This window comes from Cynocephalus volans, chromosome 10 (genome assembly GCF_027409185.1).
Source record: "Cynocephalus volans isolate mCynVol1 chromosome 10, mCynVol1.pri, whole genome shotgun sequence".
NCBI classification, from domain to species: domain Eukaryota; kingdom Metazoa; phylum Chordata; class Mammalia; order Dermoptera; family Cynocephalidae; genus Cynocephalus; species Cynocephalus volans.
The window spans coordinates 74,011,809-74,038,543 of record NC_084469.1 but is presented as its reverse complement, the minus strand read 5'-3'; the positions used below and the strand labels follow the sequence as shown (position 1 = coordinate 74,038,543).

Below are 26,735 nucleotides of genomic sequence, written 5' to 3'. Positions count from 1 at the left end.
TTTATACACAGAGTTCACACTCCTGTTTTATGTCAGCAATGAATGAACCTCCCCCCAGGAGTCACATGGCCTCTGCGGGTACGAGCGGGTGGTGATGAGTACTCTGGCGCGTTTGTGAGACAGAGCGGTGATCTGCTTGGCCAGGATACAGCCCCTGCTTGGCTGGGACATGAGGGCTCAGGGACATCTGCACAGGGCCAGGCCGGCCCCCCGCCCCCACCAAAGGATGTCACTGTCGAGCCTCACCAGCTCCGATCGAAGTCGGCTCACTTCCTGGGCCTGGCTAATGAGTTTCTCCTTCAGATTTTCCACCTGCCGGCACAAAGCCAGGGACACGATGAGCCTTGGTCCACACCTCCAGCCCATGCCCAGGCCTCTTGCTGGGCACCAGGGAAGCCCACATGGCTTGTCAAGGCCCCCGGACCCTATGGCCTTATGCCTGCCTGTGTTCAAGCATCAGGCCATGCCTGGGCCTCCAGGTGAGAGGAACCCAGACCGGTGCTGACAGCTTTCAGCCCCTCTCCCACTGCAGGACCAGCTGGCCAGGCTCTTCAGGAAGTCTGGAGAACAAGTACAACCAAGGTAACCTCTGGTACCCACTCTGGGCCCACTCTGGAGCTGCTCACCAGGAGACTCAGACAGCCAACCCTCAGGACCCCTCCCTGGAACAGGCCCTTTCCGAGGCCCTGTACCTACCTCTGTATATATAATATTATGTTCTCTTTCTTTAAAAAAGCCCCCAAATTATATAAACTCCAAACCCTACAAACCCAACATCTGTCCTTGCCCAGCTCCCAGAATTTTCCACTTTGAGTGGTTTCTGGCAAGTTGGCCTGTGGACAAGTCTGCCAGTGGCCAGGGAATGGACCGGGCCAGGCCAGGGCTGGACCACAATAGTCAGGCTCTGCTCTGCTGAACGGGGCAGGGAAGAAGTGGGTCATAGGATCCCCCACATCTCTGAGACAAAGGCCAGTGAAGCCAGCATTGTTCGCTTATGGTGGGGGAGGGGTATTCTGAGACACAAGACCCAGCCGAGGGGCCAGGAAGCCCAAGCAGGCTGCCCAAGGCCTCCTGGTAGGCAAGCAGGTGACCCAAAGTCTGGGCCTGAGTAGGTCACCTCTGCTACCACCTCCACCAGCATGGTCCTTCCTGGCAACACACTGGGCCATGAACCAGGCAGGGAGACAAAGCAGTGCCCCTTCTCTGCCCACTACCAATACTTCCTTTCCATTCCTAATGGCCTGATGTAAGGAGGGCTCATTTCTTTTGGTCCTAGAGGAGGGAGTTAGGGATAGTTCACACAGGGCAACCTCTCACTCCTTAGTCATGAAATTGGGAATAACCTCAATACCCTCCATTTGGGGACAGTTAGGTAAATGATGGTGTGTGTGTGTGTGTGTGTGTGTGTGTGTGTGTGTGTGTGACTATTATGTAGCCACTACAATTATGTTTATCAAGAGTTTTAAATGACATGGGGAAAGGCTGATCAGTATAGTAAGTCAAAGAAAAATCTGGAGAAAAAATTGCGTGTACAATATAAAAAAGTGGAGGTCTCTGGGCTGTGGAATTATAGTAGACAAATTCTTTATGTTTTTCAGTAATTTTTAAGCCTTGAAGAATATGTACTCCTCTTGCACCCTCAACAGTGGGTCTACTTCCTTTTGAAAAGGCCAGGGACCCCATCCCACTTCCCTCCCCAAACAGGCTGCTCCCCTCGGCACAGGGCTCAGGGCTTGGTGTGCTCTGACCTTCACTATCTCCAATGCTGCTGGTGGACACTCGACCCCAATATGGTGAGAGGGGATTTCCAGTGTTTGCTGGGGGTTGGGACGCCCACCTGCCACCTGCCTACAGCCCAGGCTCCTGCTTCCTTCTTGCATCACAATGGGATCCTGGGTGCTACCGGGCTCTGTCTGGAATCTCCGAGGGGCTCCCAGAAGGAGGTGGCTGTAATAGGGCAGGCTGGGGGTGTGGGGAAGGGGCAAGTTAAGGAAGGGGCTGTAAAAGACCCATTTGGTCTTTAATGTCAGACATTAAGTCATCTCTGGGCTTGTCACAGACAGCAGGTGGCAGAGCAGGGGGAGACAGTGAGACGCAACAGACGGACACTGCAGGGTGCCCGGGCCAAGGTGGCTGACAGTTGGTCAGGTACAAATTGCTAAACACTCCCTGGCTAGTGGTGATGGGGACCCAGAAGGCCAGCTCTATCTGAGGCCAGGAAAGAACAACTTGCTGCCCAGGAGAGGACCCTTGCCCTCCACCACGAGGGGTCTGCTTCAGGAGGGCTTGGGGGAAGACACCAGTTTTCTCCTGGACTTGAGGGCAGAGGAGGCAGGTTTCTCAAAGTTCCAGAAAACAGGCAAGAAGTCAGAGACAAATGGAGCCACCTGGAGAAACCAGACAGGAGATGGGGCTTGGAGCAGTGAGAGCCGAGAGTGACCATGACCAGAGAGCGGGGCCTTTGGCGAGGGAGACCCGGAAGACCCTTCACACACTCACCACAGCTCTGAGCCAGCAACGGCTGTCTGGGTCTATAAGCCTCAGAGGGAGGGCCACAAGCTCCAGCATGGGACCAGCACACAGTAGGTGCTCAATAAATGATTGAAATAACAGCAGAGGGGCAGCATGCACAATCCTGAGCCAAAGAGACAGGACAAAGGAGAAAGCAGGCTCCAGCCAGGCCCAGAGATGACCCCAGCGTAGCAAGGATGTCAACCCAGAATTGAGGAGGGGACCAGGCTGGCTCATGTCACACTCCTCCCTGCCCACACTCCGCATCCGCCAGAGGAACTGAGTCATGGGCCTGGTGCAGGGGGCCTCAGCCCTGTCCTGCACAAGGGGAGACGAGCTGGGGCCCCTTTGCTGACGTGACACAAACCCTCATTTATACAACGTGGGCGGGAGTGGGCTCAGCAGAGGGTGGGGCTGGCCTGCAAGGTCTGTGTTTTCTCAGCTGTCTGCTCCTGAGAGGCCTCTTATCAAGGCAGACAACCTGCTGGTTACCTCCCGGCTTCCTACCAAGCCTGGTCAACGTGACCATCAGCTGTCTTCTAAGGAAAAGAGGGCTCTCCCAAAGGCAAGGCCAAAGCTGCTGTGTGGGGCAGGCGCAAGGGCCTGGGACTCACAGGGCCTCAAGGAAAGCCCAGCAGCCAGCAGGGTGGCCCCAGGGAGCACCCCCTTTGGAGTCCCCCTCCCCATTCTGCCCTCAGCACATCTTCCTCCCAGGCAGCCTGATCCTGGCTATACGACCACCACCAACCTGGTCTGTCTGGCCCTGTCCACACTGCCCTGCCTCCACTACCAAGTCTTCACATCCAGGTCCTTGTGCAACTGAGGGGCAGTAATAGCCACTGAGAACACGGATTCTCAAGCCAGACATCACCTTGCCCAGTGGGCAACCTTGGACAAGTCTCTCAACTTCTCTGTGCTTCTTGATTTCCACATCTGTATAATGAGGCTACTTCATCAAAGTTGTCTTGGAGATTAAATGAGATGATACATGTGAACTGCTTAGAACAGGACCTAGCACATGACTGGAATGAAAGGTCTGGGAAGGCAGGGACGTTTGTCTGTTTTGGTCAGCGCTGTACTCCCAGTGCTTAGAACAGTGCTTGGCACATAGTAGGTGCTCGGTAAATACACATAGGAAGAATGTTGAATGCGAGAGGGCCTGGGCAGAGCAGGTTCTGTGGGGGAGGTGGGTAAGCAGAATGTGAGGTGGGGGGTGGGGCTGGGGTGCACTGTAGGACACTCACTTCCACCAAAGGCGGGGGCTGCCACTCAACCCCAGGCAGTGGGTGCCATGTGGGAACGTTGGTCCAGATGTGCCACATCTTCCAATATTTTGACAAAAAGGAAGTCCAGATTTTTACGTGAACTTCACTAAAATTTATTTATTTATTTATTTATTTATTTATTTATTTATTTAATTTTTAAAAAAATTTTTATTATTATTTTTTTTTTTTTTGGTCTTTTTCGTGACCGGCACTCAACCAGTGAGTGCACGGTCCATTCCTATATAGGATCCGAACCCGCGGCGGAAGAGTCGCCGCGCTCCCAGCGCCGCACTCTCCCTAGTGCGCCACGGGCTCGGCCCATTATTTATTTAATTTTTTAAAGATGACCAGTAAGGGATCGTAACCCTTGACTTGGTGTTGTCAGCACCACGCTCAGCCAGTGAGCGAACCGGCCATCCGTATATGGGATCCGAACCCGGGGCCTTGGTGTTATCAGCACCGCACTCTCCCGAGTGAGCCACGGGCCGGCCCAACTTCACTAAAATTTAAATGTTGGCAACTAATTTGATTTTAAAAGCAGGCCAATTAGAATTAATAAAAAAAATTCAGCAAAGTTGCAGGATACAAAATTAAAACAAAAACTCGGTTGTGTTTCTACAGCTAACCATGAGCAATCTTAAAAGGAAATTAAGAAAACAATTTCAGGGCCGGCCCATGGCTCACTTGGGAGAGTGTGGTGCTGATAACACCAAGGCCATAGGTTCTGATCCCATATGGGGATGGCCGGTTCGCTTACTGGGTGAGCGTGGTGCTGACAACACCAAGTCAAGGGTTAAGATTCCCTTACTGGTCATCTTTAAAAAACAAACAAACAAACAAACAAAAAATTTCATTTATAATAACACCAAAAAGAATAAAATACTTAGGAATAAACTTAATCAAGGAGGTCAAAGACTTATACACTGAAAATTACAAAATACTGCTAAAAGAAATTAAAGATGAAATCAATAAATAGACATCTGCGTTCATGGACTGGAAGACTTATATTGTTAAAATGTTAATACTACCCAAAGCAATCTATAGATTCAATGCTATCTCTGTCAAAATTCCAATGACATTTTCTAAGAATTAGAAAAATCCATCCTAAAATTCATATGGAATCTCAAGGGACACCAAACAGCCAAACAATCTTGAAAAAGAAGGACAGAGTTGGAGGTCTCACACTTCTGTATTTCAAAACTCACTACAAAGCTGCATTAACCAAAGCAGTGTGGTACTGGCATAAAAATAAAGACCAATGGAATAGGAAGCCCCAAAATAAGCTCTTGAATATATGGTCAAATGATTTTTGACAAGGTGCCAAGACCATTCAATGGGTAAAGAACCGTCTTTTGATAAATGGTACTGAGAAAACTGGATATCCATATGCAAAAGAATGAAGTTGGAACTGACCTTACACCATATACAAATATTAACTCAAAGTGGATCAAAGACCTAAACACAAGCAGTAAAACTATAAAACTCTTAGAAGAAAATATAGGAAAAAACTTCATGAGATTGAATCTGGAAATGATTTTTTGGATATGACACCAAAAGCACAGGCAACACAAGAAAAAATAGATAAATTGGACCTCATCAAAATTTAAAACTTTTGTACACCAACAGAACGAAAAGCAATCCATGGAATGGGAGAGAAATATCTGCAAATCATACATCTGATGAGGAGTTATTATTCAAAATATATGAAGAATTCCTATAACTCAACAACAAAAAAAACCCCTCGATTATTAAAAAATGAGCATTGAATAGAAATTTCTCCAAAGAAGATGTACAAATGGCCAATAAGCACATGAAAAGATGCTCAATATCACTAATCTTTAGAGAAATGCAAATCAAAACACAATGAGACACCACTTCACACCCATTAGGATGGCTATTACAAGAATAAAAATAAATTAACAAGTGTTGGTACAAATACGGAGAAACTGGAACCCTTGTGCACTGCTAGTGGGAATGTAAAATGTTATAGGCCACCATGGAAAACAGTATGGAGGCTCCTTGAAAAATGAAAAATAGAATTCCATATGACCCAGCAATTCCACTTTTGGGTATACATCCAAAAGAATTGAAAGCGAACACTGGAAGAGATACTGTATTTGTACAGTACCCTACGTTCATAGCGGCATTACTGACGGTACACAAAGGGTGGAAGTAGCCCATCAACAGATGAATAAACACAATGTGGGATATCCGTACGATGGAATATTCAGCCTCAAAAAAGAAGGAAATTCTGACACATGCCACAACATGGAGGAACCCTGAGGACATTATGCTGGGTAAAATAAGCCAGTCGCAAGAAGACACATGAGGAATTGAGAGTGGTCAGACTCACAGAGACAGAAAGTAGAACGGTGGTTGTGGGTGGGTGTAGGGATGGGGAGGGGAATGGGCAGTTACTGTTCAATGGGAGCAAAGTTTCAGTTTGGGAAAATGAAGAGCTCTGGAGCTGGCTGATGATGGTGCTTGCACATCATTGTGAATGTACTCATTGCCACTGAACTTCACACTTGAACATGGTTAAGTGGTCAATTTTATATTACACGTATTTTACCAAAAATTTTGAAAAATGGTTAGGAAAAGAAAAAAGCAGGCCAAACAAGACACATGTGAGGGCAATGTGGAGTTTTCTAGTCTGTGGCCTCTGAGGTCAATTTTTTAAGGTTGCTTCTTGAGGTACAGAGGGGCAGTGAGGGGTGGGGCATAGTTTGGGCAGCATGTAGCACTGGTGGGAACCTCAGGATCCTTGAGACCATAGCTCTAGGGACACCCACAAGAGGACAGGGGAGCTCAACGCCTCCAGGATGTGGCCTTGAAACTACTGTTGCCAACGTCAGGGAACGTCATCTGGATCAGCCACAGCCTCCCTCCGTAGCCGGACCAAGACCAGCAGTCTCTGTGGCCTGCGTCAGCTGGGTGCCCAAGGACTGAATACCTTTGTACACCAAGTGCTCCTGAGTATAAATAAAACACCTCCATCTGAAAGCAATGAAGAGGCCCCAGGCCCCACACTCCTGAGTTCCAATGGTGAAAACAGCAGCCCCTTTTACTGAGTCAGCTTTGCCAGTGGGTCAGGGGGTACCATAAGATCATCACTTTGAATCCCCCACTCCCATGAGGTAGATACTATTATTATCCCCATTTTACAGGAAGAAAAACTGAGGTTCCAAGAGGTTAAGCCTCGGTTAAACAACTTATTGGAGGTCACATGACCACTAAGTGGTGGACCTAGGACTGGAACTTGGGTCTGACTGACACTTGCAAAGCCCTCGCTCTTAACCACTAGGCTACATGGCCCTTCAGGAACAGCATCATGGGAGAAAGCAGCCCCAGTCAAAAGGTGAGTCGGCAAGCTTGGGAACAAGACACCACAAAAATGAGGCAGAATGTACCCCATGGTGAGCTTTTCTTAAAGAAGCAAAGTTCAGAACACTAGGAAAGTCAAACTCTGTGTCAAACCACAGTGAGGTTTGACAGGAGACCAGAGCACACAGGAGTGACGCCTCACAAGGCACTGAGCTTTACAGTTTACCACCCATTTTTCTGTCCACGCTCACAACTGATACACCCAATAACTACAAAGCAACATCTATTAGCCCCAGTTTAGAGATTGGGAAGTGAAGGCTCAGAGAGGAAGAGGCATCCTACAGCTGCACAAATGGCGAGAGGCACAGCCAGGCCTAGAGTCCTGCTCCCAGATTCCAGACCCCAAACTCTCCCAGCAGTGATGGTGGTGGCAGCAGCAACATCAATAACTCACTGGAGATCATCTGTTATTACATCCATTTTACAGATGAGAAAACAGAGGTGCAGAGTGGTAATTAACTAGCCCAGGGTCACACTGCTAAAGAGTAGTGCCAGAGAGTCAGTGTTTGAAGCTGGCTCCAGGCCCATGTGGTTGGCCACTTCTCTATAGGGTCAGACCCTCCAGAGAGCAGCTGAGACCTAGAGCTTCAGTGCTTCCCCTGAGAAATTTCCAGAAAAGAGCTGGCAGTCAGAAAGTTCAGGACCAAAGTTGAACAAAGACCAGGAACCATTCTGAGTTCCCAAGTCATCCAGGAGTGGGTGGGTTGGAGGATTCTCCTAACAGGGTCTGGAGAGCTGGGGCTCAAAGACACGGAAAAGGATAGGAGGTTTCACCTTCAACTTCCCTTTTTAAATAGTAAATAGATTTTGTTAACGAAAGCAAAAAATGTTTTTAAAAACGTTTAGGGTCACAAAAGGCCACACATTATTATTTATATGAAATGTAAAAAGAAAAGGCAAATCCATAAAAACAGAAAGCAGATTAATGTTCGCCCAGGGGCGTGGTGAGGGGAAACGGGGAGTGACTATTCATACCGGTTGAGTAGCCCTTATCTGAAATACTTGAGACCAGAAGTAATACTTTGGATTTTGGATTTTTCAGATTTTGAAATATTTGCATATACTTACCAGTTCAATATCCCTAATCCCAAAATCCTTAATCCAAAATGCTCCAATGAACATTTCCTCTGAGCATCACATCAGCGCTCAAAAAGTTTTGGATTCTGGAGCATTTGGGGGTGATGAAAATGTTTTGAAATCAGATAGTGGTGATGGGTGCATCACCATCTCAATACACTTACAACCATTGAATTGTACACCTAAAGGAGTGACTTTTATGGTATTTGAATTATATTTCAACAAAGCTCTTAAAAAAAATTTTTTTTGTTTGAAAAGTAAATGCCTGGACAGCCAGAACTGGGGAAGACCAGGGAAGGCAGAGCTGCTCTGAGCTCTTCCCTTAGGCCAGACCTGTGTCCTGCAGGGTGGGCCCTGCACCCCCCACAGCCCCACGAGCCATGCTCCTCCTACTGTCACGGTCCCTGTGCACTGGCTGTTCCCTCAGCTCAGAACACACTTCCCTCTACTCTGCACCAGACCTTAGCTCCAGTGCTGCCTTCTCAGCGAGGCTGTCCCTGACCTCCACAATGGGGTCAAAGCCCACTCGGACAGGCCCTCACGGCATGTGTATACCCCTCCTGCAGAGCCCTGGTTACTCTTCCTACTTTACCCAGGTTCATGAGACAATGTCCATCTTCCCCCAGACTACAGCCTCCACAGGGGCAGGGGCTTGCCCATCCACCTGGGTGTCCCCAGTGCCCAGCTCAGTGGCCAGTACAAAAGAAGCATACACACACATTGGAGGAGGGCAGACGGGCACCCAGCAGGCAGGAAGACTCCAGATCCCACCTTGAGGAGCCCCCAGTTAGTGGGTCAGACAGGCCCAGAGACAGTAAAGCCATGAGCAAGTGTGTAAGAGGGAGACAGAGAGCACGAGGGTCACCCCAAGGAGGCCCACCCAACTCAGCAAGGGCCAGGTGGGCAGCACAGACAGTTCTTGAGAAGAGGACACACCTGTAAGCTGGAAGAAATGCTGCGTGCATCTAAAAAGAGTGTGTGAATCATCTGCTGCCCTAGAACTGAGAACGAGTCGTGAGGTTCAGACACAGCCACAGAGACAGATGCTGAGGATGGGAGTGGGGCAAGAGGCCTGGGGGCCACATGGAGATAGGGAAGGAGAAGACAGCGAAGCAGCCATGCATGCAGAATGCATGCATGACCGCCCAGTGGTCAGCCCCATGGGGCGTGCAGCTCATGGGCTGAGAGTTCCCAAATGGCCTCCTGGCCAGCTGACAAAGGAGACACTCTCACCAGCATAAACCTTCGGCTCTCCCTGTCCTCCAGAGGTGTGAGATCCCTCCTCCCACATGCACTACACCAGCCTCTGCCTTTCATGAGAAACCAAGTTCTTGCTTCCTGGCAGTCTCCTGTATGACTGTCTGCACTGAGTTTTGTCCACTCAGGCTGCCCAGCCCAGGGCACCATGGAAGATGGGGTAGACTCAGCATGGGGCTCAGAACAGAAGCACCCTGCACCGTCCTGCTCCACTCAAGGCTGTGTCACTTCTTGAAGGGGTAGGTCCTGGCCCCTGGTAACCATAAGGATATGGGGCAAAAGCATGACCGGGATGGAAGGCCCAGGCTTCTGATTCTTGCCACCTCACCCTCTGGCGTATTCCTGAGCCAGAAGAGGAGATCCTATCTGTCTCCTCTTACTATGCCAGTGGCCTGGTGGGGTGTCCAGATGCCCCAGGTGATGTCCTCTGATCTTCTCCACAGTGGGCAGGGGCCTCTGCCCATCCCAGCCTCCCCAGGTACCTGGTTCTGCAGCTGGGTGGATGTGCCTTGCTGGTTACCGTCGCAGAGAGCCAGCCTCTCCCGTAGGGCCACCAGCTCCTCCTGTAGCTGGGCTTTCTCCTCCTGAAGCTGGGACATAGCCTCCACCATCCTATGTACCATGGGGGCCGCACCTGGCGACCCCGACAGGCTGGAGCACCTGCTGCTGCCAAAGAGCCGCCTACCTACGAGCAGAACAGGGGCCGATCAGCAGGACAGCAGAGGTCACACCCTGGTGGTGGAGAAGAGGGGCCCAAAATGGCAGGTTGGGCCACCAAGGATGGGGAAAGGAGGGGGTGTGAGCAGAGCGAGTGGGGGAGGCAGGCAAGGGCTGGGGCAGCAGCAGCAGCACAGGTCAGCCGGGGGCCTCCAGGGCCTGTCTCAGAGGAAGCCCCTTCAGCAGGCAGCTTCAGGGGGACAGAATTGCCTGGATCAGGACTTAGGAAAGCAACTCATGCTGAATACTCCTCTAGAAGCATGTGTTCTAGATCTGATGGGCCAGCCCCTCTCCATGGCCAGACTGCTGAGAAAGACAAAGGCTTTTAATCCCAGAAAACACTATTCTTGTGGAAACATGATTTCTTTAAATCTCCCCAGCCTGCCCCTGCAAGAGAGAGGGAGCATGTGTGAGAGACAGACAGACCAGGACACAGAGACAGACCAGCATGTGGGGCAGGGACACAGCCAGGCCTACGCTCATTTACTCACGGGGATCAGCACAGGGACCACACAGGGACAAGAAAGTGATAAATACCAAGCTGGGTGGGGCCTCAGCCTCAGTCTTCCTCCTCCCATGGCCTTCACTGTCCTGTCACCAGGAGCAAGAGAGAGACAGACAGATGGACAAAGGACAAAGACACAGGATCAAGGCCTGTGACTCTCAGTGGGGCCTGGAATGCTTGCCACAGCTTAATTCAAGGGAACCAAGAATGGCCAGTGTTTCTGCAGTAGAGGAGCTGGCAAAGAGTTCAGGGGAGAGAGAGGGGGATGGAGGGGAGAGGGCAGGACGATTTGCCTCCTCCCCTCAGGCAGCCCACACATGGGCCTGCAAAGTGTCCAAGAGCAAAGAGTAAAGCGGGGATGTGCTGGCTAGGGAGCCCTCCCCACCCTGCTCAGAGCCCCAGGGCTTCTGGGCTTTCCCACACTAGGTCCCGAGATTCCTAGCCCTGTACAGGCTGGAGGGGTGGGGGACTCCCAGATTCTGTGAACAAGCCAGCTGCAACTGAGCTCACACACCCCGAAGCAGCCTGGACTGGGAGGCAGCAAGTGTGTTTATTGACTGCTCAGCAGAGAAGTCCAGTGGACCAGGCTGGAAGTGGGAGTGGGGAGGGAATGGCTTGCAGGCTGGGCAGGAATATCTCCGCACTGCCCAGGGGGAGGGGGATCAGGGAGAGGCCCAGCTCCCACTCCAAAGACAGCAGGAAGAGCAAATGCAGCCTGGCTTTTCCCTCCTTCCATTGAGACCCTGCGGAGTGCTGGAGCAGTGGCAGTCCCTGGCTGGACAGTGACTCTGGCTATGTGGCCCGCATGTGACACAGCACGCAGGTCACACGGAGCTGGCCAAGCTCCTGCGATCTGTTCTAGAGAGAGTGAGAGGAGAAGATGCTTCCAGACCTGCACACGGGGCTGCCATAGGCGGCATGTGACCAGTGCAGCCCTCAGCCCTTTGCAGACTGCAGTGGTGTGGCAGGGAACACACTGGACTGCGGGGGGTGTGGCCAGAGCTGGTCCTGCCACTTCAGAGACGTGGGAGGGGCCCTGCAGGGTCTTCCTATGTGAAATGGGAACACAGGGCCTTGCCCAAAGGGCAACCCGGAACCTGTGGGGGATGTACAGGTGTGAGTGGCTGTTACATAACAGGACATGGGACCGAAATGAGACGTGAGAGAGCCCTTCTCATCCAGGACACTGCTCACATCGCGGGAGGCTCTGGAACACCCTTGGTACCCCTCCCAGTGGGGTTCATCCTGCCCTCAGCACTGTGTCACGTGCAGGTGCAGAGGGGCTGGAAGGGAGCCCAGAGAGCACACAGGGCAGGGGGAGAAAAGCTCTGGAAGAAGCCAAGGGAGGTCTGAGGAAGAGGAAGGGAGGAAGTGGAGGGAGCAAAGGGGCACTCAGCACGGGGGCAGAATGGGGCCCTTGTGCTGAGCAGGCTGGCTGCACACCTCTCGGTGGGTCCGTTTTCAAGAGTGTGTGCCTCCAAGGGCCTTCCCCTAGGGCACGGCCCCCCTCAGGGCCTCAGGGCTGGAGCCTGCTTGCCTCGCCCTAGGCCACTGACCAGAGTCGGTCCCCACTCTTCACTGGAACTGGCCTTTCTCTTCTCAGCACCTCTGCTGCCCGATGAAGAAAGCCCACCCACCTGGCTGGACAATGCCCCCTTGCCAAAGCCCATCTGCCATATCTCAGCCAGACCAAACACCTGCTGCTAAACATGAGTGTCTAAGGCCCAGACAGGAGAAGGCTGCTCTGGTACAACCTCGGAGAGGGAGCGCTTCCTCCAACCACAGGCACCGGAAGACCCATGAATCAACCTTCTGGCGACCAGAGCAGGAAAGCAGCAGGAGGACCAGTTCCTTTTCCCTCCACACACTTTGGCCTTCTCTGTGGGCTCCTTGAGGATGATCTTTCACAATTATCACTGGGCTCAGGCTTACTGCCAGGGAATCCCAGCATGGATTTGTGAGACTACAAGGGGAGCCTGTAGAACCTTCCAGAACCAGCCAGCTTCTGGGTGCCATGGCAGACCTTGCCAGAGCAGAGCAGAACCACTGGCTCCTTTTTCTCAGCCTCTAGGCAGTAGAATCAAAGTCCTGTCCTAGGAGCCTCCAGACCCCCATGAGCCCAGGACTCAGGGCAGGGAGCCAGGCCTCTCACTGTAGGCGGTGGCGTCTGGGAGGCTGCCACCCTCACCCTGCTTTGGACAGGAGCTGGGAAAAGACAAAAAGCAGGGGAATTCAACCCCAGCCCACGCTGGCCAAGGCCGCTTATCACAGGGTGGGGCCCTGGTGGCTTTGGGAAGAGGGTGTTGAGGGAGAGGGAGGTTAAATGTGCATCACTGTTCCTGAATCCAGGAGAGGTGGGCTGTGGTTTCGGAGTTCTGAGTTCGTGTCAGGCAGCCAGAGTCTGGCTGGGCCACCTCCAGCTGGGAAGGATGGGGCATGCGGACAGCTCAAACTCCACAAGAGCCTCCCCTGCTGCGCTAGCTTAGCCAGGGTGTTCTGGGTCGCTGGGCAGACCTCCTTTACCTGTTTTCTCTACATTCATGGTGCCACCAGCTTCCTGGGCCTCCCGGTCCCGCCTGGGGACCAGCGCCTGCCTCTTCAGGAGCTTCTCTTCTTTCGTCCCCTGACTCTTGCTCTCGCACCCCTTGTCCTGTAGGGCCTGCTGCCAAGACACAACCAGAATCCTCGCATGAAGGGGAGTGTGCTGGGGAGGGACCCCTCAAGCCTGTGGATGGTGAACTTCTGGAGCTGACCCAGCGGATCCAGTACCTCACTGTGGGTGGGGACAATGTGGCCTAGGATGTGGAAGAAAACATGCCCAGATCCCAAAGCAAGACAGAAAGCGCGTGCTCTTCGCCTCCTACAGCAGCTGGCCCTCTGCACCAGCAAAGAAGGCTCGTGGGCACTTAAAGTCCTCAGGTGAAGCTCAGGCCATCTCTGTGGGCTCCATGGGATGTGAGTCACCAGCACAGCAACCTGCTCGCTGCAGGTCCACAAGCCCCACCATTCACAGGTAACTGTCCAGCTCCACTACACGCATATCAATCTCAGGACAACTTCCCCATAATGTCAGCTGCTACCCTCCCCAGGGATCATGGCTCCCTCACCTCCAGATTGCACCCCCAGGACTGCCAAGGAGGCTGCACATAAATCCACCTGAGCAAGGGAAGGCCACAGCCCTGCCTCCTACATTCCCCCCACCCTCCATGGCTCCCAGGGACCATGGGACTGCATCTTCTGGTCAAAGAGGAACACAGGCAAAGAGGCTGAGATAGAGCAGACCACTGGATAGGCAGGAGGAGAGAGAGGGGTGGGACAGAAAGAGATGTTCCACCCAGAGACAATCACCTGCAGCTCACACAGAAACACACCCAGGGCTGGCAGCAGACCCACGTGTAAAGTACAATCCCATTTGAAGATAATGTAAATAAAAAAGACATAGGAAGAAATCTAGAGAAATCTATACACAGTGGTTCTCTCTGGGAGGGTGATGATGGTTAAGAGTAGAAACAAGCTTCATTTAAACTTTGGAGGAATAAAAAGAAAATTCACAAGAAAGAATGTGGGAAGAGGGGAAAGGTTCATGTTGAACCTTTTTGGCGTTTGAATTTTTAACCTTATAAACATCTACAGTGCTCTGTTTTGTTTTTTAATGTTAACGGAGATTATGTGGGAAGAGAGATTGCGGATGAATTTTTGTGTGTCTCTGTGCCCTTTATATTCAAAACAAAAAGATACATGTTCTGTTTTTTTAAAAACGTTCATTGCGGAGCCAGCAAGTCCTGGGCGTAAAGCCTGGCTCTGCCTCTCATTAGCTGTGCGACTGTGGGCAAGTCACCTACCTTCTCTGAAGCTGCATTTGCCTCATTCTTAAAATAGAAACAATAACAACAGCATCCACCTTGAGAGCCCATGTGAAGAGTAACTGAGATAATGTAAGCAAAGTACTCAGAAAGCGTCTGTCGCATAGTGAGAGCTCAGTGTAAGGTAACCGTTACCATCGTATTATTTCTGCAATCTTCACGTTTTCACCTTGATAATCAAAGAGCCAATAAAGAGCATTAAAAAGAAGAGGAAAGCTCATTAGTCCGCCATCCACTCCCTCCCTCTCTCGACCCCATGTTCTACTCGAGAAGGAAGGGTGCTGAACACACCTCTTGTGTTTAGGAAAATCCCTGCCGACTTTATTTTGTCCCTACCCTTCGACCAACTGCCACACTATCGTGAGCAGGCTTATTAGCAGTGGCGGCAGTGGCAGCAGCTGGAAGTTTCCATTTGCCGACCAGAGCAAAGGTTACACTATTTCTGGCCAAGCCACAGAAAGGACAGACAGGCCCCCAAGGGGTTGGGAGTCTCTGCAGCGCCTCCATGGGGGAGCAGCCCAGGTTTTAACTGCTGACTGACAGGCTGGGGGGTCACTAAGCCTACAAGGTCGCCTCACTGTGCTTGGGACCCACTTTGGCCCCACATCCATGACCCTGAAGCACCTCTAAACATAACAGAACTTTGCAGGGGCCAGAAGAAGGAGAATATGGCAGGCAGTTGCTGGCAGCAGCATCTCAGAGATCCTCAGCAGATCTGCTGACCCTGGGACTCAGCTGCAACCACAACCCAACACCCCATCATCAAAACTCAAGAGCAGAGACACCACCCAACTCGAAGAGGCCAGTTTCTGACCGCTGCCTCCCGATTTAACTACCAATAGTTCAAGTCAGAGCAAAGGACTGGTTCTCTGGTTTCTTTAACTGTTCTCTCACCAGACCTGCTTTTTTCACAGACCGTACAGATAAAGGAAGAACAGTTCAGTTCAGTTTTCAGATGAACCACATGAGAAGGACAGAGAAACACAAGATTGTCCCTGAAGCAACATCAACCACTGGGCCCATGTTCAGATCAGGGCTGGGACCACACACCACCTGGGCACAGGACTTTCGTCTGCATAAGGGAGGATATGCTCAAAGGGCATGTGTCTGTCATACTCCATCCTGCCCTCTATTTGTGCGTGGTCCTTCAAGGCTCTGTGCAAATGTGGCTTCCAGACAGGGCAGGATCTATGGGTGAGAGGAGAGTGTGAGGGAATAGGGGATGGGTCCTCCCACGCACGGCCTTTCTTGGAGCAGACCTTGGCAACACTCCATGTACCTCTCGTCCTCCATCCTCTGCCACTGTGTTTACAGCCCTTGCCTGGTGTGCATTCATACATTTGTGATCATTTGGTTACTCTCAAGAGTCTCTGCTAAACTATCACATCTATTTCTCTTCTTCACAATATCCCTGCACCTAGCACAGCACTGGCACATAGTAGGCACTTCTTAAATATCTGTTGAATGAATGCATGCCCTGAAAACACTCAAAGCTATAGCTGCACAAATGCACAGAGCTCACTGCAATCAGAAACAATACAGAGGGTCAGTTATGTAATTTATGTTAAACCCTGAAGTAGAATATTATGCAGCAGTTTAAAAGAATGAGGTAGTTTTCTATATGTCGACATGCATGAAGAGATAACCAAGACTTGCTATTGAGGAGAAGAGCTAATCACAGAATAATATGTAAAAATAAATAATAAAAATCATATAGGCTGGCCAGTTAGCTCAGTTGGTTAGAGCCCAGTGTTAAAATATTGAGGTCAGGCGTTTGGATCCACTTACCAGCCAGCTGCCAAAAAAAAAAAAAAAAAAAAAAATCATATATGTATAATTAAGTAGTTATATTGGAAAGATAAATGGATAAACTCTAAAAACTTAATACTGGATTTCTCAAAGGTAGAGGATTATAAGAGGCATTCAGCTTCTGGGTATTGTATCTCTGCCCTGTATGAATTCTTTACACCATGTGCTATAAAGTCAGTTGTGTGTAGTGGTTCAGATCCCAGTTCACTGTGTGACCAGCAGCAAGTTACTCAACTTCTCTGAGTCTCCATGTCCTCACCTGTAAAACTCAGATACAACAGTAACTGTGTCTTGAGACTATTTATGAGGATTACGAGGACTGATATGAGATATAAAATGCCCCGCACAAAGTCAGTGTTCAATAAATCACTGCTATTATTACTGTTATCATTATTTCTACAACCCAATATACACATATATGGAAAGTTAGTCTTTTTAAAGTCACTTGGTAATGACTGTAAGGGAAAAGAACCCCAGTTTTGGCGAAGCACCTGTCTAGGTTTGGATTCCCACTACAACAAGGAAATACAAATACTGCCGCCATAGACTCACTTGTCCAAGTGGGACTAAACAGCTACCTCAAACCTGCCTATTTCCCCAACACCTTCTCCAAGCCCTGTCCATCTCAGCAAAGGCCCCACACTTCCCACTTCAACACCTCAGCCAGGGTGTGGCTGAAAAGCTTCTGTCACCTCCTGGGAGATCTTCCCTGAGATAACTTAATAAAGCACACTACTCTGTCCATGCAGGCTCATGGGCGGATGTACTCCAAGGAGCTTGGCAAAAGGCACGAGGCATGTCTCCAGCTCTCCTTTGGGGCTTCCTTCCCCCAGAGCTGCCCAGACACACTGGGCCTGACTCGACCCCTCACATTTCTGAAGGCCCCAGTGCTTACCTGCACAGTCAGGTAGAGCCTGTGGGGACTCCCGGGACCAGCCCAGTCCAAGCTGAGGGCTCGGCACTGAGCTAGGGCTGGGTGAGCTGCACTTCGGGCACTGGAGTCCTCGTCACCACCGACTGGGGTGTCTTTTCCACGCCCTGTCCCAGGACAGAGAGATAGGTGAGATGCTCAGACCGCTGGCTGAAGACAGCTGGCCACAGACCACTGGCAGGAGCAGTGTCTGAGCTCAGCTTTCATACACTCACCGCTGGCCCAGTGGTGACCAGGAGGGACTCACGCCCTCACACGCCTGTCCTACATAGAGGGAAAGGCCTGGCATGGGCAGGGCTTCCTTACCAAAAGCTGCCCTAAGATTCACTTCCAGATGGCACCCATCTCCCCACAGTGGCTTTTGGGGCTGACACTTGCTCATTGGCACCCTCTACAGAGCAGCAGAAGGAAGCCAAAACCAACGTGCCTGCACACAGCTTCAGAGACACCAGGGACGGGGCTTATTACTCTGGCTGCCTCTAGGTGGCAATTTCTCGCCTGAGAGAAATTAAGACCAAACCCATGCTGGGTAGCCCAGACTCTGCCATCTCCAAAAGCACACTCAGGACCAGGTAAAGCGCAACCCCTTGTGCTCTGACACACTGCCTTCCCCACCGAATGCGGGGAGAGGGCTGACTATGGCATTGGTACTCCATCCACCCTGCCTCCACTCCCACCGCAGCCTGCGGGGCTGGACGGGTGGGGAAGGAGGCTGACTTCACAGGGGCAAACTGCGGAGCCACTACCCTGGGATGTGATAATATCTTGAGTGCCTGACACTGGGCCACGTGCTTTCCAGCCCTTACGGTCCTTCTTGACTCTTGGTTTGCTTGTCAGTAAAATGTGGATAATGAACCAACTTCACAGCCCTTTGGTAAGCATCAAATGGGATGAAACATCTAAAGTGCCCACACAATGCCAGGCACACAGGAAGTGCCCACAGGTACAAGCCATTAGGACCACAATTGCTATTAGCTCCTTACGACCACCCAGGGAGACGGGGAGCATTCTCCCCATCTAGCAAGCCAAGAACCAGAGTCCTAGAAGGGTTAACAATGGGCCCAAGGTCATGTGGAGCCAGTATTCAGATCCCATGTGCTAACCAACCCTCTGCCAGCCTACACCTCTCAGGTGGCAATGAAGGGGGTGGCAGGGGGAAGGGGTGCTCAGAGGGACTCTGGGGCAGCTGAGTTGGCTGAGACTCTACCGAGTGGCAGGCACTATGCTTGCATTTTACATACAGTATTTCATTTGACCTATGTCTTAAATTTTTAAATTTGATCAAAGTCTGGTCATATAATCTTTATAATACTCATTTACTAGGCCTAGATGCACACACACACACACACACACAAAACTGGAAGAAACTATATAAAATGTTCAGTGAGTTTATAGGTGATTTTTTTTTTATTTTTCTGTGGGTTTTGTTTTGTTTTGTTTTTTAGTTTTCCAAGGGAAAGTGTTTTTTATATATTTTTTTGTTAAACCAGAAAAGTAATACTCATTCATTCACATCACATTTATGAACCTTCGGACAATTTTGTGAGGTGGAAACCGTTCTCTGCTCCTTTCAGAAAACTGGGTCTACCTGATCCAAAGCCCAAGCTTTTCCTGGAGGCCCCCAGGGTCACCCCCAGCCTGGCTGTGCTGCTGGGAGGCGGCCAGTCCCAGGGAAGTACAGAAGCAGAGAAACCACAGAAGACATCACTGGCTGCGGCTGATAGCACAAATGTGGTGGGAGAGACAGAATGAACAGAAGTTTGCTATGGGCCTCAGTTTCACTTTCAGTACCTTGAGGGGCTTGTACCTGATGGGCGGGAGGGAGCTTGCTTGTTCCAACAGGCTGGTAAACTAAACTCTTTCCCTGTAGGTCAGGAGCAACAGACAGCAAAGCCCTGAAGGCACCTTGCCTGGGGACTCCCTTTGCCCCCACACTACCAGGGCAACCTGCTCTCACTGAGCTCAGGGAAGGGTCACGGGCAGCTCCCCAGTTGCCACAATCCAGCCACCACCCGAATCAGAGGAGCCACTCACTTCTTCATGTTCGCGGCACCAGGGGACATGACCCAGAAAGGCGAGCTGGCCAGCGACAGCTCCCCAAGGGGACAGCAGGGGCCCAGGCGCTGGACCCCTTCACCACCCACCTGCTGTCGGGGTCTCTACAGAAGCTCCCAGACAGCACCTAAAACTGAGCACATGGCACCCAAACCCCGCCAGGTCACGCTCCCAGGCAGCCTCTGTCCACTCCTCACGCCCGTGCAGGGGCGAGCCCGGGCGGGATCAGGTGTCCGCGCCGCCGCGCAGGGCGCCCGGCAGCCACTTCACCTACCTTGTTTACCAGCCGCGGGCAGAGACCCGAGCGAGCCCAGGAGCTCTCGGCCACGGAGCGGCAGATCACAGAGCTCCGACCTGGCTCGAACGGGGAGGACGCGGTGGTTTCTCCCTGCTCTACAGACCGCGTTAAAGTTTAACCCGCTTCCACGACCTCTCTTTCCAGCAGGGCGCAGGGAAGGAGCGCCCAGCGAGGTTGACGCTCCACGCCCGGCCGGGCTCTCGGGCTGCCGGTTACCCTGTAATTACCTGACAGCTCTGACTGTTTAGGAACCGGCCAGAAACCTCAGTCTCCTCTCTGGTATCTGGAGGAAGGAAGGGAAATAAAGAGGCATTTTAAAAATGCGGACTCACCAGTTCTCAACCTCCCCGGGCCGGTGTGTGGGAAAGGGCGGGCAGCCGGGCTGGCTGGGGCTGGGGCGGGGCGAGCCATCCCCGGCTCGGGCTCCCGGGCCCGGCCCACTCTCCACAGGCCCCGCAGCGAGGGCGTGGCTCCCAGGTTCCACGTCCTGCGAGAGGGGACCATGGCCCGGGGCTCAGCAGCCTCCTCCGGGCACCAGGAAGCCTGCGGAGAGAACAAGGGGAGACGAGCTTGAAGACCGCTGACCGGCAGGCACCCCGGGGCAGAACTGGCTCTCTGGAAGGGTCTGTGAACCACGGGTCACCTGTCACACAGAGCAGCAGCCCCAACTGCTATGTGGGGCTGGGGATCCCAGGGCACTCAAGATGAAGCAGGGCCTGTCACCATTTGGGGTGTTCGTTCCTAAGTAGGGTGGCTAGGAAGTGGGCTGGAAGCATGTTAGGTGTGTCCCCGGCACACTGCGGAGACTCCACACCTGAGCCCTTCCACTCTGAGCCAGGCAGCGTGAAGACTATCAGGTCAGAGCCCCGCACAGAGAAGGCACCACCAGTCAGCAACATCTCGGTAAGTCTAACTAATCCTTTTTCTCCAAGACATCTCATTTTCTAATTGCACCGAGCCACGTGCTTAACCCATCAGCCAAGCAGCTAATGCTCTGATTCACTGAGTGCCCAGAAGGGCCCTGATGTGGCCAGTGATAAATTAGTTTTATATACAGCAAATTCTCCTAAAGTTAGCCCTTTTTGCATATTTGACTAGCCTTTACACGGTGCCTAGAACATGGGAGGCACCATGCTGGGTGTTGAGATGCAAAGATTCACTCATTGTTCATTTAATAATTATTTATCAAGTGCCTACTATGTGCCAGGCACCTCTGTCAGGGGTCCTCTTTGAGCAGGAGAGATGTGGCCTCAAAGCTCCCATAAAGGGACCGGCCCCGTGGCTCACTCGGGAGACTGCGGTGCTGATAACACCAAGGCCCCGGGTTCGGATCCCATATAGGGATGGCCGGTTTGCTCACTGGCTGAGCGTGGTGCTGACAACACCAAGTCAAGGGTTAAGATCCCCTTACCGGTCATCTTTTAAAAAAAAAAAAAAAAAAAAAAAAAAAGCTCCCATAAAAAGAGAGATAAACACTTCAATAACCCCTCACAATCTGAACATGATACAGGGAGACTGGAGGTATGTGCCAGGCACCAGGTGGTATGAAAAATGGAGACCACAGGTCCCTCATGAACTGAACAAATGAACAAAACAGAGGTCAAGCATGCACTGCCCAAGTCTTTTTTGAGCACCTACAGTGTGCAAAGCAGCCTTAAAGGCATCTAAGGTTACAAGCTACAGTCATAGACTCAGATGAACTGTGATCTCGTTTACGAAAGAAGCGAAGTCAGGAGAAGCAATGTGGAGTTTGCTTTTGGTTTTAAGATTGAGTTGGGGGCACTGAGGGACTTCCTAGTGGAGCTACCTGGGCTGTAGACCACTTTCTCCATCCCTCTCTGCACTGGCCACTTCCTGCCAGGCAGAAAAAATAAATATTTTACAGGTATCCAACTCATCCTACCCACCATGGCTCCCTGAGGGCGGGGCTCACTGCATGTTCATCTCTGCAACCCCATAGCACCCAGCCTGGAACAGTGCTTACACCAAGCACTCTTCAGTGGCTTGTTGGATGAATGTCCTGAAATGAACACACACAAAGCTTAGGCTGAAGCCTGGAAAAGAGGTCAGGGCTGGACACTGAGACTTGGAGTTAAAGAGGGCCACCAATGCCCCAGGTGAGGTTGCAGTCACCAAAGGTTGAGCCAGAGGAGAGGCAACATGCAGTGTCCTCAGAAGTGACCAGAGAGCTAGTGCGAAGGAGAGGACAGTCAGTTCCTAGTGTGCCATGCCACAGAGCAGTCAAACTGGAAGAAAGCCCTGGGGGCTCTTTAAGAGAGCAGGTCAGTGGAGCGGGGTAGAGGGCAGATTTGGGAAGTTCAAGGAGTGGGGTAGGGGCTACAGGAAGCAGCCACTTCCTTCTCTTTGGGGAAGTTTGGCTACGATGAGAAGGATAGGATGAATCGAGAGGATGTGGTGTTTAGAACAGGGGAGAGTTGAGTCTGTCGGGTAGACAGAGGAGCAGGAATGACGGAAGAATTGAGAGGCAAAAAAAAGTACAAGTCCAGCACTAGGTGGTCTGAAGATCTGGTATCTGATGTTTGCAGAGCTGAGCCCTGGAAGAATGCTAGGCTCCCGGCGAGGGAGTCGTGGTCTCTTCCTTCTTGACTGAGGAAGACAACCAGGAAGAGGAGGTTCCTAGGAGCAGTCTTATGGGGAAAGGGACAGGAACGCGGGCCAAAGGATGGGACAGAGGCTAATCCAAATATGTGGGAGCTCCACTGAGGAAAATGAGATGGACCAGTGCGGAGCGGAAGAAACCCAGGGGAGCAGCCACACGCCCTCATCTCCAGGCTGTGTGGCACAGAGCTGGGCATGCAACCAGCCCTAACCAGCTGCCCAATGGGCAAAAATGGAAAAAGACGGGTCCACCTGCATGCTCAGCTGCTGGAAAGGTGAGGCAGTGCAGGGCACTGAAGGCTGACTCCGTGGTTGAGAAAGAAGACTTTCAGGGAGGCTAAGTCTAATGGGCAGGGACACAAGGAGACAATGTTTTTGTGGCTATCAGAAAGGGAAGTTGGGGAGGCAGCCAGGGAGATGTCAGGAAGAAAGAGGAAGGGTGTGTGCTAGATTCCAAAGAGGAAAAAGCAGCTGAAGTTAGCAGCTGGAGGGATGTAAAGGTCAAGAGTATCAAGGAATCTCAAATAAGCCCAGGACCAAGAACGAAGCACTCTCTCTCCCTCCTCATTTGCATGGGCATTTGATACCTGACCTGGTGTCCTGGGACCTCTACCAACCTAGGATTCATGGGGTAGGGTGTGTGTGTGGGGGGGAACTGGTTCAGAACCTGGCTCTGCCACTTAGTGATATGTGACCTTGGGAGAATTACTTTGCCTCTCTGTGCTTCACTATCTTCATCTATAAAATTTGGAGAACACCTTACACAGTTGGTATAAAGATTAGATAATGCATGTATAAAGTGTTCAGAACAATGCTAGCATATACAAAGAGCTCAAACATTTTATTTTTCAAAGATTTTGTTCCAGTAGTGGGTGAATGCAGAGGCTGGATGGAGGAGAGGGTATCTGCCTCTCTGGGTCAGGGTGGCAGAGTTGCAGCCCTCCGCCTTGGAGACATTGCAAAGACTGAGGGACAGACTTCACAGCTGCCCAGAGGCTGCACTGGGGAGGGCTTGGTCCTCCTGAGACAGCAGACAGAAGATCAGGGGGGTTGGACAGGGGCTGCACACTGTCACACATCCTGGGTTTTTCAGAACAACCCAGATTTCAAACCCTCTGCTCCCTGGTGCCCATAGGGACAACAGAACTCACCACCTTCTGTCCCTAAAGTCCAGTCATTGCAAATACAGGGCCCCATTCTGAGGGTGCATTCCTAGCAAATGACTCTCCCTGGCCAAGGAGACAGCTACTCTATCAAGCTATCAAGGGCATAGGGAATTCCTCTGGGCAAGGATGGGTGCTCATAAGTCTTAGGCAGAGGAAACGCCAGGAAGGTGAAAGGCCAGGGTGGCCACAACTCCTAACACCTTAAGACAGATGTGGGGGGTGGGGGGTGGCAAATGCTACTAGAAAATTTAAATACAGCTTCCTCCTTAAAATCTTCCAGGACCGGGCCCTTCACTGCCAGAGTTCTCTAACTCGCAATGGGGGTTGAACGTGGCTTCCGAGAGCCCCTCCCTTCCGGGACCCTCCAGCTGTGGCTGTCAATGGCCCAGCGCCTCAACGCCCAGGAAGGCACCGACTAGAACCGTCCTTCTTAACCTCCGGGCTGGCGCACCCCACCCCCGGCCCTGCGGGGGGTGGGGGGGAGCTAACCGCCCAAGAGAAGTGGTGGGAGGGACCGAAACAACAGCCTTCAAGGGAGCCCTGAGGCGGGGGAGATCCCTGCAAGGGGAGGAGGCGGCGCTGATTGACACGCGGCTCCGTGGTAGGGTCTCCGCTCTCCCGTGGCAATAAAATCGGAACGGGATCCCGAGGCTGCTGCGATCCCAGGGAACGTGCTGTCCCCACGCCCAGCTCCCAGCAAGATCCTCGGCTCTGGCTGGACCGGCGCCGGGGAACCGCGCAGGGCTGGGTCTCCTGGGCCCGGCCCTCCCCGCGCCCCCACCGGGTCCCGCCGACAGGAGTGGCCCGGCCCGAACGCGGCGCCCCGAAATGCGGGCTGGGAGGACCCCAAGCACCCAGCCCTCCCCCAGTCCGCTCGGGCCCCCGACTCACCGGCCTGGCGGAGGCAGGATCCCGGCGTCGCCGCAGCGCCCGGGGCTCGGCCCAGCCCGGCTAGCCGGCGGGAGGCAGCTCCACGCCGCCGCCTCCTCCGCCCGCCTCGCTCCGGCCCCGCTCCCACCCCTCCCGCACACTTTCCACAGGAAATGATTAACTCGGGCCGCGGCGCGTTCCCATGGCAACCGGCTCCGACCCAGCGGGGGGCGGCGGCGCGCACCCGCACTCACGCGCACGCGCCGACCGGGGGCGCGCCTCTGCACACTCTCACGCTTGCACTGACACGCGCGGGGCCTCCCACTCGGTCTGTCCCGCCTCCCCGCGCCCCGCACACGCCGGTGCACACGTGTGCGCTCAGCCACTGGTGCACACGCACCGGCACACGTGCTCATGCGTTCCCCAACAGGCTCTCACACGACTACGCAAAACATGCCTGCACACGAGCCCTCACACTCTAGTCAGCACACACGAACACATCCCAGTCCTCACACGCATTCCCACACCAGGCGGTCCCTTCGCACTTTTGCACTCACACTAGTACACACAGCCTCGAACCGAAGTACAAAACTTTCACACCCTCTAGCTAGTAAGCACGCATCCATTTCTTCACAGGCGCTCACACACTAGTACACATTTTCTTCCCATTCCAGCACACACCAGCACGCACACTTGCACACGAGATAGTGCACGTACACACTTTCACGTGCTCATACACTCACGCTGTTGCACAGCGCACACATGCTTTCACTCGCCCCTGCACTAACACATAGGCCAGACTGTCCCCTGCCCCCAACCCAACAAAGGATCATCTTCCAGAGGCTGGATGCTGCTTGGGATTTTTAAAAGTAAAATATTCCTTCAAGCTCCAGTGAAAACACTCCGAGAGTGCAGCAGCTCTTAGCCTAGCCTCAGAAGGCCCTCCTCACAGGGCGCCTGAGAGCCCCAGAAGAGGTCTGGGGGAGGCCAGAAGGCTGGCCAGCCAGGACAGACAGCTAACTGCCCTGGAGGAGCCACTCTGTTCTTTGTCTCCCAAACAGAGGCAGCATTTTATTCCAGAGTCAGCAGCACTATTCCCCCTCCAGGGTGCTGGAGGAGGAGAAAGAAAGTAGCTCAGACGCCAGCCCAGCCTAGGCCAGGCGGATGGTTCCGCAGATAATCCAGGAGGGTGGGCACCCAGCCCCTTCCTGCGCGGCAGAGGAGGAGCCAAGAGGAGCCAGGACAGGACTGGAGGGGGTCCTGCAGCTCCAGGTTGTTTCTATCTCCTGCGGCTGCCGGGTGCTGGGCTGGTGGTCAAGAATCTAGATCAGGGACAGAGCCAAGGGCCTGTGCCTCGTTCTGAATGCCAGACCAGGACAGTCCCCCAGCTGGAAGAGGGCTTGTTTGTGTTTTATTTTCCAACTGAGATTCCTGAGTGAAGGCCCAATAGAAGGTAAATGTCATTCTCCTGGAATCATTCCCTGGGGAGTTAGATTTCCAGCTGAGAACCCGTAGAACCCTCCCAATGGGAGAAAAAGCCTTATTTTGAGAGCTACCTTCTCTGAATCCCCTTGCCTGTCCTCCAGAAGGTGAAATTTCTCTAGATTTCTGACCAAGTGTCTCCCTTTAGTATAGTCCCTATTAGTTGACTGGAGGGTTGGATAGGATGTCTGTCTTTAAAGTCGTGATGTAAAACCAGAGGCCTTGTTTTCTTGGGGGTTGGTACATTAACCACAGGTTCCTTCCAACAAAGCCAAAGCCAGATTTTTAAATTAATAATAACATTTATTTTTCTTTTCCTCTGATTAGAAAAGTAATAGATGGGGCTGGCCCATGGCTCATTCTGGAGAGTGTGGTGCTGATAACACCAAGGCTACAGGTTCGGATCCTATATAGGGATGGCCGGTTCGCTCACTGGCTGAGCGTGGTGCTGACAACACCAAGTCAAGGGTTAAGATCCCCTTACCGGTCATCTTTTTTTTAAAAAAAAAAAAAAAGAAAGAAAAGAAAAGTAATAGATGTTGATTGTAACCATAATCCCACCCACTAGAGATAAATGCTGCCAATACTTTAGTACTGTCTTTTTTTCCTGTGCACATAATAGATTCCATTTATTCAAAGTTAACACTTAGGCACTGCACTAAGCTCTTTATAAACAAGATCCCATTTAACCCAGAACAGCCTATGAGGTAGGCACCATCATATCCGCATTTTTCAGGAGAGGATACTGAAACTCGGAAAGTTCATTCACAAATCCAGTGTGTAATAAAGCTGAACTATGAGCCCAATAGTGTACACACACACACACACACACAGTACTCTCATATGTACATAGGTATGAGTTTATTAACATCAAAGCACCATGAAAGAACAAGAAAATTAAGGTGTTAGGAGGATGTGTTTTCAAA

General features: G+C 52.0%; 1 protein-coding gene across 1 annotated transcript in view; it reads right to left on the bottom strand.

The window, feature by feature from the left end:
* KIFC3 (kinesin family member C3) overlaps positions 1-24,430 on the bottom strand; it is a 36,503-nt gene extending 12,073 nt beyond the window's left edge. Inside the window, exons 1-6 of the mRNA XM_063110432.1 lie at positions 24,349-24,430; positions 20,005-20,215; positions 17,284-17,426; positions 13,240-13,378; positions 9,977-10,179; positions 247-312 (exon numbers count right to left, since the gene is read on the bottom strand). Coding sequence (XP_062966502.1) covers positions 247-312; positions 9,977-10,179; positions 13,240-13,378; positions 17,284-17,426; positions 20,005-20,176 — 723 coding nt within the window. The 5' untranslated portion in view covers positions 20,177-20,215; positions 24,349-24,430. The remainder of the gene's footprint in view (positions 1-246; positions 313-9,976; positions 10,180-13,239; positions 13,379-17,283; positions 17,427-20,004; positions 20,216-24,348) is intronic.
* Positions 24,431-26,735: the final 2,305 nt, after the last annotated feature.